This window comes from Geotrypetes seraphini, chromosome 3, assembly GCF_902459505.1.
Source record: "Geotrypetes seraphini chromosome 3, aGeoSer1.1, whole genome shotgun sequence".
Classification (NCBI taxonomy): Eukaryota; Metazoa; Chordata; class Amphibia; order Gymnophiona; family Dermophiidae; genus Geotrypetes; species Geotrypetes seraphini.
This window is the reverse complement of record NC_047086.1, coordinates 276,123,448-276,136,344: the sequence shown is the minus strand read 5'-3', so window position 1 is coordinate 276,136,344 and position 12,897 is coordinate 276,123,448. Positions and strand designations below refer to the sequence as shown.

Here is a 12,897-nt window from a genome sequence, read left to right as displayed (position 1 = left end):
TAAGAACATAAGCAGTGCCTCCGCCGGGTCAGACCATAGGTCCATCCTGCCCGGCAGTCTGCTCCCGCGGCGGCCCAAACAGGTCACGACCTGTTTGAATCACCAGAAGGGGCTCCCTTGCCACCTTGGTTTCTCATTGAAGTCCTATCTTCCCATTGTAGTCCTAACCCTCCGGTCTTGCACATGCACGACCTGTTGGGTTTCTATACTTATTACCTGGTTAGCTTTCTATACTTGTGTTACATCCCAGCTCCTCCCTCAGTATCCCACGATCCCTTTATCCCTCAGGAATCCGTCCAATCCGTGTTTGAATCCCTGTACCGTACTCTGCCTGATCACTTCCTCCGGTAGCGCATTCCAAGTGTCCACGACCCTTTGGGTGAAAAAAAACTTCCTTGCATTTGTTTTGAACCTATCTCCCTTCAGTTTCTTCGAATGCCCCCTCGTACTTGTCCCCTTCAGTCTGAAGAATCTGTCCCTATCCACCCTCTCTATGCCCCTCATGATCTTGAAGGTCTCTATCATATCTCCCCTGAGCCTCCTTTTTTCCAGAGAGAAGAGCCCCAGCCTATCCAACCTCTCGGCGTATGGGCAGTGTTCCAGCCCTTTTACCAGTTTCGTTGCTCTCCTTTGGACTCTCTCAAGTACCGCCATGTCCTTCTTGAGGTGTGGCGACCAATACTGAACGCAGTATTCCAGATGTGGACGCACCATCGCTCGATACAATGGCATGATGTTTCAACACTAAATTTAATCTATTGCATTCCCTCTACTGGGTGGTCTTTATAGATCAGTAGTATACCTAAGTCACTCCTACCCTTAGGATTTCTCATGCTTGCTGACTACATATTCCAATTCCTGATCATTGTAACTAAATATGTACTTTTAAGTCAGAAAGGATCTGTATAGTAGGAGTAGACCCCCCCCTTTCCTTGACTTTTTGGGCCTAAGGACTGCTTTGTATCCAGGCGGGCAGAGTTTGGTTACTGTCTGGGATCCATGATTCAGTTATGCATATCAATCCAACCTACCAACTAGATATCAGGTAGTTTAAGATCAGTGTCTTATTACAGACTGAGTATACGTTCAAATAGACACATTCAATTGGCACATTTCCTCCTCCGGTTGAGGATTCCTACTGCTTGTGATCTGTTTTAGATTTCTTTTATCCCATCTTTTGTTTTGATGAAATAGCAAAGGTTTCAGTCCTCTGGTACCATACTATCCTGGCCTGATTGGTAACTTTAATAAAGTTTGGATGTGCTTCAAACTTTGAGTTTGCGTGTTCTGTTTTAGTATTTCAATGTGTTGGTTGAAGCAATATTACTTGAAATATTTGACTCCCCAAGGTTAGGTAGGTGATCTGTATCCAGATCATTTTGCTGATTATTTTATGTGGATTGCAGCGTATGGACAGTGTTTTCTGTCTTTTGGTGGTTTTCTTAGTAGGCAATCCTCCAGATTTTATGGTGTACAAAAGGATGGTATGTTATAAAGATCTTTAGGTCACTATTCCCTAGTGGAGAATAAGAGGTAGCTGTTGGGATCAATTGGGGTCATTGGAGATGTGAGGGCATAGGGGTGTTATATCCAAAGTGTTGTGATAATGTGACTAGAGATGATTGATGGAAACATAGAGTATGATGGCAGAAAAGGGCCGAAGGCCCAACAAGTCTGCCCACTCAAGAACCCTCCCTCCTTCGAGAATCCATCTTTTAAGCATTCCTCTGGAGCGATTCCACCTGTCTGTCCCATTGTCCCTTGAATTCGAGCGTGGTACTGGCCTCGACTACCTTACGTGGAAGACCATTCCATCGATCAATTACCCTTTCGGTGAAGAAATACTTCCTAGTGTCCCCATGAAATCTTCCCCCGAGTTTTAGCGGTTGCCCTCTTGTCGCCGTGGGACCCATAAGACAAAAGATTTCTTCCTCCACATCAATGCGGCTACCATGTCCCCCCTTTCTCTGCGCTCTTTGAGAGAATATAAGCGCAGCCTGTTCAAGCTTTCTTCATATGGGAGATTTTTTAGTCCTGAGACTGTCCTAGTGGCCATTCGCTGAATCGACTCCATTCTCTTCACATCCTGTTGATAATGTGGCCTCCAAAACTGAACACAGTACTCCAGGTGAGGTCTCACCATTGATCTGTACAACGACAGTATAACTTCAGGCTTTCGACTGCTAAAGCTCCTTCTGATGCAGCCCAGCATTTGTCTAGCTTTAGCTGTAGCTTTCTCCACCTGATGGAGGGTATTAGCAGGCACTTACACCAGTGGGCTACTTAATGGTTGCTTTCTTTCTTCCTTTGTTCAGTTAGTTCGTATGCAGGGTTGTAGGGAGTTGATTTTATGTCAGTTAGCTGTAGATTTGTGGGTTTTTAAAAATTATTTATTGATTTTCAATTCAAGTACAAAGTGCAATAAATTTGACATGCAATTATCATCATGAACAGCACTATATTCGATCAAAGAATAATACAAAATGTATTCCAACCCCCCTCCTCCCTACCTGGGTGTGTGTTCAAATCAAATAGGAAATAATGGCATTATACAACTAATCAGAGTTAACAAAATTCGTTAATGGACCCTATGTTGTTTTAATAGTTTATGATGACCCAGTATTTCTGATTTCATTTTCTCATATCTATAACATAGACAAAGTTTATCACCAAAAGGAAAAATTTAGCCTGTCCCAGTTTTTCCAATTCTTAGTAATCATTTGTATGGCAATCCCTGTCATAATTACAAGAAGTCTGCTTTTATACCTGTCTAATGGATTTTTAGTGTTCAACAACGTCCCACAAATGATCACATCATAGGACAAAGGAATCGATGTTTCCAATATCCTATTAATTTATTCCCATGTTTATTTCCAAAAATTGAGTATCAGGAGACAATAAAACAACAAATGATCCAGTGTCCCTACTTCAAGATGACAATGCCAGCACCTATTAGACTTTGAACTGTCCAACTTTTGCAAATGAACTGGGGTCCAAAAAATTCTATGTAACAAAAAGAACCAGGTTTGTCTCATAGATGCTGACCATGTACATCTCATCCTCCAAGTCCAAATCTGTGGCCATTGAGTAGCAGAAATCTGCTGCTTTAACTCAATGCTCCAAATGTTTTTTAGGCTTGTTTTAGGTTTTTTATTCAAAATCATGAAGGGCATAGAGAGAGTAGAGAGGGACAGATTCTTCAAACTTTCAAAAAATAAAAGAACAAGAGGGCACTCGGAAAAGTTGAAAGGGGACAGATTCAAAACAAATGCCAGGAAGTTCTTCTTTACCCAATGCGTGAAATGCGCTTCCAGAGGATGTAATAGGGCAGAGAACAGTACTGGGGTTTAAGAAAGGATTGGACAATTTCCTGCTGGAAAAAGGGATAGAGGGGTATAGATAAGAGGATTATTGCACAGGTCATGGACCTGTTGGGCCGCTGCGTGAGCGGACTGCTGGGCACGATGGACCTCAGGTCTGACCCAGCAGAGGTATTGCTTATGTTCTTATATTCTAAATAATTAGATATTAATTTATACCACTTGGCAGCTTGATGCCCTAGTAAATCTGTCTGGAAACATAGGCCCGGCAGGCTATACTGATTTTTCAAGTTGTGGCAATCAGGGAACCCTTTCTAAACGACCTGTTTCAACTGCAACCATTTATAAGCTTGAGACTTTGATATGCCAAACGATTGTTGCAGTTGTAATAAATTTAGCATTTTCCCATTTGAGATCACATTATCCAAAGTACGTATGCCTGCCTGCAGCCAATGTTTCCAGAGGATTTTAGACTCGCCGATTTGTATCTTGGAGTTTAACCATAGAGATTGACACGTGGATTGTTGTATTGGAGTATGTATTAAATTATTAATAAATTTTAAAGCATTCCAGATGGAAAAAAGAATACTATTGTCCTTATATATTCTAGGCAACTTGATACTCAAAATATGGCTCAGACATAATATGGACATGAGGTGACTCTCTAATATCAGCCAGTCTGGTAGATTCTCCATGAGTTCAGGAAGGATCCAATACTTACCCTGACGCAATATGAATGCTTGATAATACCTATAAAAATTTGGAAACTTTACCCCTCCCACCGATTGTGATTTTTGCAAAGATACTAAAGCAATTCTAGAAGTTTTATTCAGCCAAATAAATTTTGTAAGGATCCCATTCAATTTTTGTAAAAAGGACCCTTGGAAATAAACTGGCAACATACTCATTTGGTAGCAAACTACAGGCAAAATCATAATTTTGATGGTTTGGACTCTTCCCCTTACCTTTTGTGTCTTAACCCTTCCCTGGTTTTATCTTTACTTTTAATTTTTTAAAAAAATTGTATTTACGTTTATTGTTTTTACCCCTTCCCCCCCTTACATATAATATTGTATTGGTAACTGTTAGTTTTATAATGTTTTTTTTATAATTTTGGAACTTGTGTAATTCGCATTGGATTTGGACTATGCGAGGTAATCAAAATACTAAATAAACTTGAAAAATAAACTAAAAAGATGTAAAAGGTTCCAATTCTCACTCATTTCTTTGACTTTCAATAATAAGGATTTTTCATTTACTGTCATTGTATCTTCCAATGTTCTTTGAATCATGATACCCAAATATTTTATATCCTCTTCCTTCCAAAGGAATGGGAATGGGTCAAATAACCCTTTTACACAATGCACATTTAATGGAAGTACCTCTGATTTACTCCAATTTATTTTGTACCCAGAAAATTTGCCAAATCGATCAATCAATTCCAGTAAATGTGGGATGGTAGATTCAGGATTCTTCAAATGAAGCAAAATATCATCTGCATAGGCCGAAACCTTATAATCTTGACCTGCAAATGGAATTCCCTGTGTCTCCTTTGCCTGCTGAATGGCCAACAACAAGGGTTCCAAAACAATATCAAAAAGCAAAGGAGATAAGGGACATCCTTGTCTAACTCCCCTCTTCAGACAAAAACGCTCTGAAAATATATTATTAATATATAATCTGGCAGAAGGGGAACTATACAAGGTTTGAATCATTTAAATAAATCTGGATCCTATTCCAAACCAATCCTTTGCTTGATACATGTAAGTCCATTCTACACGATCAAAGACCTTCTCTGCATCCAAAGAAACAAAGAAGGCTGGATCATCCATTGTTTTTGCTAAATTTAGCATATGAAATGCCAATCTAGTATTATTTGAAAAATGTCTTTGAGCAACAAAACCAGTTTGGTGCATACCAATCATATAAGGGAGAGCCTTGGCTAATCTAAGAGCCAATAATTTTGCCAAGATTTCCCATCCACATTAATTAAGATATAGGCCTGTAGTTTGAAACCAACATGGGATCTCAGTTTGGCTTTGGCAAAACAATAGTTAACGATTCCGCCATAGTACCTGATATACAACCCTTAGTCAGTTCTGATTGATATAAATTTAAAAGATGAGGTACTAGTAAATTTTGAAAAGATTTTTAAAAACTCCACTGTGAAACCATTACTACCCGGAGCGGATCCAGCTCTGAGTGACTTCAATGCTGACTGGAGTTCTGTACATGATATAAACTAAACTAAATCTTGGGTTTGTATGCCGCATTATCTCTACATTCGCAAAGCTCGACACGGTTAACAAGGGTTAGGGTAGAAAGGAACTCCAGTGAAAGGAAAAGACAAAATGAAAAGAAAATTTAGGACAGAGTAACCAGAGAGAGGAAGAGTTACATTTTTGAAAATATCCAGGTTTTCAGATGTTTACGGAAGATTTGGAGGGAGCTCAGATTCCTAAGAGGGGAGGTAAGATTGTTCCAGAGCTCAGTGATTCTGAAAGGGAGGGAGGAACCTAGTTTTCCTACAAGGGAAATGCCTTTTCGAGAGGGAAAGGAAAGTTTCAGTTTTTGGGTAGATCTGGTGGAATTGGGGTTAGAGGAATTCCAAGAAAGAGAAATAAAAGGGGGGAGAATGCCTCAAAGTTTTTATTTCATATACTCAGGAATTTTTGGCCCATTAAGTAAGTTTAAAAATTTTCTTCCTTCCATTTCATTATTTGAATAGAGCTCAGAAGAATATAAAGCTTTATAATAATCCAAAAATTGTCTTAAAACATCTCCAATTTGGGTATGAATTGTACCTTTTTCATCTTTAATAGCCATAATCTTTAATTTTCTTTTTTTTGCTTTAAGATAATTAGCTAATAATCTTCTCGCTTTATTCGAGTTTCCATAATACAGTGCCTGTTGAGAAAACAATTCTTTCCTAGCCAATTGTGAGGAAATCTCATTATATTTAGCTTTCAAAAGGGCATGCAACATTTTGTTCCCTTTTTTTTTTTTTGTAGTTTAGAAGCTGTGCAAAAAAGCATGTTAAGAAACGCGCCTTTGGTTTGAGCTTTGGGTGTTGCAATGAGTGATGACACGCCACTAGGCACATCGCCATAAATGGTATTGCGCTGCTCGTGCATCGGGGAATGGAGCGATTCTTCCACACCTTTGCCTATATCAATTAGATTATTGAACACTCTATATAAGTTCAAGAACGATCTTAAAACTTTCTTATTTGAAGATGCTTATACATCATAAAGATATAAGAAAAATATTAAGATTCATACTGAGGGTCAAACTGGTGCAGGTTGAGTATTACAAAACATAAAACCACCATATTGTGTTTCCCTACCCCCTTTTTACTGTACATTTTGTAGTTCAAGTTATCCTAGATTTCTTTATGTGAATACTTGATTGTTATTATACATAATACCAGATTTTAGATTGTAAGCCGCCCAGAAGGACTCTCAATGGAGTGGGATAATAAGATTTTAATAAACTTGGAAACTCAATTGGTGAAGGTAAATAGTGCTGTTGCTAGCCCAAAGGGAAGTGCGGTGAACTGGAAGTGTCTCCCCAGAACATGGAATCTTAAGAATCTTCTGTTTCAAATAAATTGGAATATTGAGGTACGTTTCCATCAAATCTAGGGATGCTAGAAAATCCCCTGGTGCTACCGTTACAATGACTGACTACACAATCTCCATGAGGAAACGTGGCATCTTCAAGACTGTATTGATCTACTTCAGATCCAGAATCAGTCTCCAGACTTCATTTATTGGGCACTATGAAGCATATAGAGTATTTGTCCAAGCCCTATTCTACGGGTGGAACGAACTCTATGGCTTGAATGGCTAACAGCCTGTCTATTATAGCTCAGACTGTGCTTTTTCTGGCTGTCTGGCCGATGACGCCACAATGTGGTCTACCAGAGGATACTTGAATTTGAATTGGTATCCAGTGGTCCGAGTTGATCTGTGCCCATGCCTCCCAGTAGTCCATTAGCCATCTTCCTATCTGAGGGAATCTTGCTACATCCCTGGCGCCATTGAGATTTCTTTGAGCTTGTGGTGGAGAGTGGTCCAGAGAACTGGGTATGACTTGAGGAACCAAACCTTTGTCTGGAGCCCTGAAACTTTCTCTGATTGGAGGATCCTGCTAACTACTGTCGAAAACACCTGGAGTTGCGAAATGTACTCCAAGTAGACACTCAAAAATTCTGAGGTCTGCTATCCATGTCTTTGATCGGAGACTGGTCACACTGGCCATAAGATCGTCCAAACCCCTTCCAAAAAAACATTTGCCCCTTGAAGGGGAGTCTACTTAGAGTAGCTTTGGAAGCCGAATATCCCGCCCATTGCTTAATCCAGAGCATTATGCAGGCAGAGGTAGAATAAGATGAGACCTTACTCAGAACTCTGATAATGTCATAAAGGGCATCAATCACATAATCGATCCTCTCCATGGCTGGGGGTACACTTCATTGTCCATGCTAAGAATCCTACAGATTCTTGTCTGACAGTCACGTGCCATGAAAGAGGCCACTGAGGCCACCTTAGACCCCCAAGCATAAGGCTTCAAACTGATGCCTAAGGACTACATTGAACCTGCAGTCCTATGCATCCTTTAAGAATACACCTCTCTCACTAGGGAGGGCAGTATGATTTGTAACCTCAGCTATCAGTGAATCCACCTTCGGCTAGACCAGGGGCAGGCAATTCTGGTCCTTGAAAGCCTGAACCAGGTTAGGTTTTCAGGATATCCACAATAAATATGCATGAGATAGATTTGCATCTCAAAGAGGCAGTGCATACAAATCCATCTCATACATATTCATTGTGGATGGGAGGGAGGGAAGGATGGAAGCTGGGCAAGGGTTCTGCTGCACAGGGGGGAGGGAAGAATGGGAGCTGGGCAAAGGGTTCTGCTGCACAGGGGGAGGGAGGAAGGGAAGGATGGAAGCTGGGCAAGGGTTCTGCTGCACAGGGGGATGGGAGGGATTGAGGGATAGAAAAATGCTGCAGAGGGCAGGCACACAGAGATGGGTGAGAGGGGAGGAAAGATGTTACACATGTGGGGGAAAGCAAAGAGGAAGAATTAGGGTGAAGGAGAGGAAAGGAAAGATGATTATCTACATGAAAAAATAAGCCCTACCTGAAAATAAAACCTAGTGCCTCTTTTGGGCCTCAAATGAATATAAGACACTGTCTTATTTTCGGGGAAACATGGTAGAAAGAGATGTAGCTCCTTTTCGAGCAAGTTCCAGACTGTGAAAACAACTCAGAGCTCACTGGCGTGTATCACATCATGCAATTTCTTCTGTTGAGGGTCAGATAGTGATGTTCCTTGAGATGACCTCAGAGGTCTCAAAGGACTGTAAAGGGCTAACTTGTCCTTTAAGTACTCTGGCCCTTTTTGTCTGAGGACCTTGAAAATCAAACATGGGATTTTAAATTTAGCCCTTGAGATACTGGTAGCTCAGTGTAGTCTTTTCTGGTCTTTATTGTCTATATGTTACTATGAAAATTAGGGATAAGCAGGGAAATTGTATGAAAAAGCTGAGTGAATTTACATAGGAAGAACTTAGTGTGCTTGGCACTGGCTTGGCCCACTCCTTTCTGTCCTAGGCCTGAGAGCTTCTAACACCGCTGTTAAGAAAATCTGCATGGATCATACCTTGAAAACTTTGGCTGCAAGGGGATCTTTTTCTAAATCAACATCTAAAGGATCAATATCAACTTCCATCAGATCCTGTAATAATTCAAGGTCAATGTCCTTCTCTTTCTCCAAAGATGACAGAGGTGGTGTACCTTGAGATAAGAATATAGCTATTACATATTACATGGGTTAACATTCTAATTTTTCAAGCAGTCTATACAGCCAATAGCTGTCAACAATGCATGTACATCATCTATTTATATATAGCTTAAATGCAATATAAAAACTACCATGAGAATGTAAGCCAAACTATTATAGGGACATTTCATATAAGCAATCTGAATGTCATATTGTTGTGTAGTCAGTTGCTACCTGGTAATAACAAAGCATTAACCACTAATATTTTTAAGTCAATGAGCCCACAACAGATAATAATTTTACAAAGTCAAGTTGATAGTCAAAGCTGCAGTTGGCCCTGACTCAAGGCATTCAAGAATTCAGTCTTTAACCACTCTGGAAACTGAAAAAGAGTACTTGCAGCTTAAGATATAAGAAATGACATGAATCACAGCAGCAAATTCTGCAAAAACACTCCAAAGGGCACAGTGAAAAGATCAAGTCACACAGAAGACAAGTATATAGGATAAGAAGTATTTTACTAAATCATCAAGATGCCCCAGTTATATAAAGAGGTAAGAGAAATCTGAAGCGTTGGCCTCCTCGGCGGAGGTCCAAGCCCTTTGGGAGCATCGGTTTCCGCTCACTTGGGCGCCAGTGCAGTTTAGATATCTGGGGGTTCTGATGTCCATGAAGGTTCCCACACTATATTGTATCAATGTCGATCAACTACAGCAGCAAATGGAGCTTTTGTTGGATACTTGGCAGGCTCTGCCCCTCTCCCTGTTGGGTCGCGTTAGTCTGGTTAGGATGCTTATTTTTCCAAAGTGGCTGTACGTGTTGCAGTCTCTCCCGCTGCATTTGACGGGGAAGGATTTGAGTAAATTATACCGAGGTATCACTCGCTTTTGTTGGGCAGCTAAGAAACCTAAGTTAACGCTGCCTCTGCTCTTGGGGAATTGGTCACGAGAGGGGGGGAGGGGGGGGGGGGGGGAGGGGGTGCCGGATGTCCAGGTTTACAATTATGCGTGTTTGCTCTGACATTTGGGGGATTGGGTGAATCAGACTAGTTGTTATACCCCTCTTTCAATGGAATGGGAGTTTTTTTGCTCCCTTAGATTTGTTTGCATTGCTCCATAGTCCCATGAGGGTGCTTCCAGCACGTTTCCAAATGAGTTTGTTATTTTGTTCTCTGCAAGAGGCTTGGCGATGGATTCTGAAATGTTTAGGGGGGACCCGAAGGTCACTGATCTCTTGCCATTATGGAGTAATCTAGCTTTTCAGCCAGGCTGGGAGTCCTGGGTTTTTTTGTCCTGGGAAGCGAGAGATGTTTCCCGGTTGGAACACCTCTTGGGGGAGGAAGGGGAGATGTTAGCCCGTGCCGACTTGCAGGCAGTGGTGGGAGACGCCTGTGGAGTGCAGTTTGCGTGTCATCAAGTGGAATATTATATGGGATCCCTCGACAGAGCACAGTTGGGTAAACACATGGGGGCTAGTTTGCGGAGGTTTTCCTTCCGGGAGGAGGGGACACCCTGTTGGTATCAAGCTTTCATACCAATTTGCAAGTTTTACAGCCCAATAAAGACTATCAAACTGTTAGGGGTAGATGGGAAACGGAATTACAGGTCACCTTGGGACATTGGGATGTTGCCACATTTTTCAGGTGACACCAGGGGTGACCCCGTGTGCTTGGTTGCGGGAAACGTATTATAGGGTGACATTACAAGCTTACTATACTCGCACACAGTTACATTACAGTGGAGGTCTCCCTTCCCCAGTGTGCCACAAGTATGGACAGGGGACGCACACCTTGGGACATGCATTTTGGTCTTGCCCCATAATACAGCGCTTTTGAAGACATATGGTCTCTTACATGTCAGGCTTCATTGGTAGAGTCCTGAGAAGTACACCGGCCCAAATGGTTCTGGATTTGCCCGAGGGTTATGGCCATTTGCCCGGGGCCACTTGACTCTCTGTAGGAAAATGAGCCTGTTGGCCCGTAAATGTATCCTCCAATATTGGACAGTTCAGGACCCTCCGGCGTTCTGGCATTGGCGGAACCAGTTGCATCAGTTGTCTACCTCGGAGGCAAGGGATGCTGGGGGAAGCGGAAGCTTTTGTTCTTGCACATCTGAGAACCCTATCTGCAGTCCTTGCACCCAAAGGGCCACAGTGCGATATTACGGTGGTTGTCTTAATTCGGGCAGTCTGAAGTTAACAGAGTGGAGAGTGCTAGGGGGGAGAGGTGGAGAGTACCTGGGGGGGTTAGTTCTGAGGGGGTGGGGTTTCTTTGGCAGTTGGATTTTGGTTTATGCTATAGGGTGGGAGAGGGGGGTATATGGTTTTGTATGTAGTTCTCGGTCAGAGTGGGGGGAGGAACGATAGATGGACTGAGCCAGGGCTCATCAGAGTCCAGGGCTCTGGTATGCGTTGTTAGTGTCTTTAGACCTAGGTCTTTAGGTGGAATAGTTAGGTAGGTGATAAAGCATTATGTAACTACAAAATGTTGATGACTGTTCTCTTTGTTGTGGAAGCTGCTTCATTGTTCCTTACTTGACATTGATATCATTTGTCTGCTTCTGATGTTTTGCTGTTTTCAATAAAATCATTTGAACCTAAAGAGATAAGGTTCTTACCTTGATCATATATTTTCCAGCAGATAGGAATGGTATGCGGAACAATAAGCATGCTCATGAGCAAACTGCAAAAGATGTCAATCATAGCTTTTCAGTCCCTCCTCCTTCTACCCAGTCTCTGCTGCCCTATTCAGTTCGTATCAAAGCCGGCGACAGGAGAAGGAGGGGTACGAGGAATTCCCCGCAACAAATGTCTGATTAGCTCAGATATATGTAAAACAATCACAAAATGAACTGTAATACAAATAAAACATTAAAAAGTCTATGAGAGAATCAATGAATGTAATAAAATAAAAGTTAAACAAGAACATATCAGCATGAACATTTATGGAGCTCAAAAATTCTTCCCTTTTAAGTATAATATATATAGACTCATCATAATCTCACAGTCTGACTGACAGAAAATCTTTTAACTGTGAAGCTGACCATGAAGCTTAAGTCAGAAAGCAGGCACATTAGATAATTGCTGGCTGGGGGGTTCAACATACCATTCCTATCTACTAGAAAAGCTATTATAAAGGTAATAACCTAATCTCTTTTTCCAATGCAATAGGAATGGTATGCAGAATGCTGAACCATAGTAACATCGTAACATAGTAGATGACAGCAGATAAAGACCCGAATGGTCCATCCAGTCTGCCCAACCTGATTCAATCTAAAAAAAATAACTTTTTTTTTTCTTCTTAGCTATTTATGGGCAAGAATCCATAGTTCTGCCCGGTACTGTGCTTAGATACCAACTACTGATGTCTCCTCAAAGCTCACTCCAGCCCATCTACACCAACATAGCCAGTGACACTCTCCCCAACCCATCCTCAACCAAACCTGTATGTCCAAGAAGGAGTAGAGTCTATCAGAGAAGGAAAGATGGAAGGAAAAGAAAAATTGGAATCCCTCTGGATAAAGATTCCTAGACAAAATGAAGCAGACATAAAAATAGGCCTCTACTATTGACCCCCCAGGACAGACGGAAGAAACAGACGTAGAAATGATAGAAGAAATCAACTATGGATGTAGAACAGGTAATGTAACGATCATGGGAGACTTCAACTTTCTGGGGATAAACTGGAACCGAGGAACCTCAAACAGTAGCAGGGAATCAATGTTCCTGGAAATGATAGGGGACTGCTTCCTAGAACAAATGTTGGGAGAACCAACAAGAGGAACCGCAA

General features: G+C 41.5%; 1 protein-coding gene across 4 annotated transcripts in view; it reads right to left on the bottom strand.

The window, feature by feature from the left end:
- BIRC6 (baculoviral IAP repeat containing 6) overlaps positions 1 to 12,897 on the bottom strand; it is a 1,530,571-nt gene that overhangs the window by 662,683 nt on the left and 854,991 nt on the right. For all 4 annotated transcript variants that reach the window (XM_033935681.1, XM_033935678.1, XM_033935679.1 and 1 more), the window contains one exon: positions 8,991 to 9,124. In XM_033935681.1, the coding sequence (XP_033791572.1) occupies positions 8,991 to 9,124 (134 nt within the window). The remainder of the gene's footprint in view (positions 1 to 8,990; positions 9,125 to 12,897) is intronic.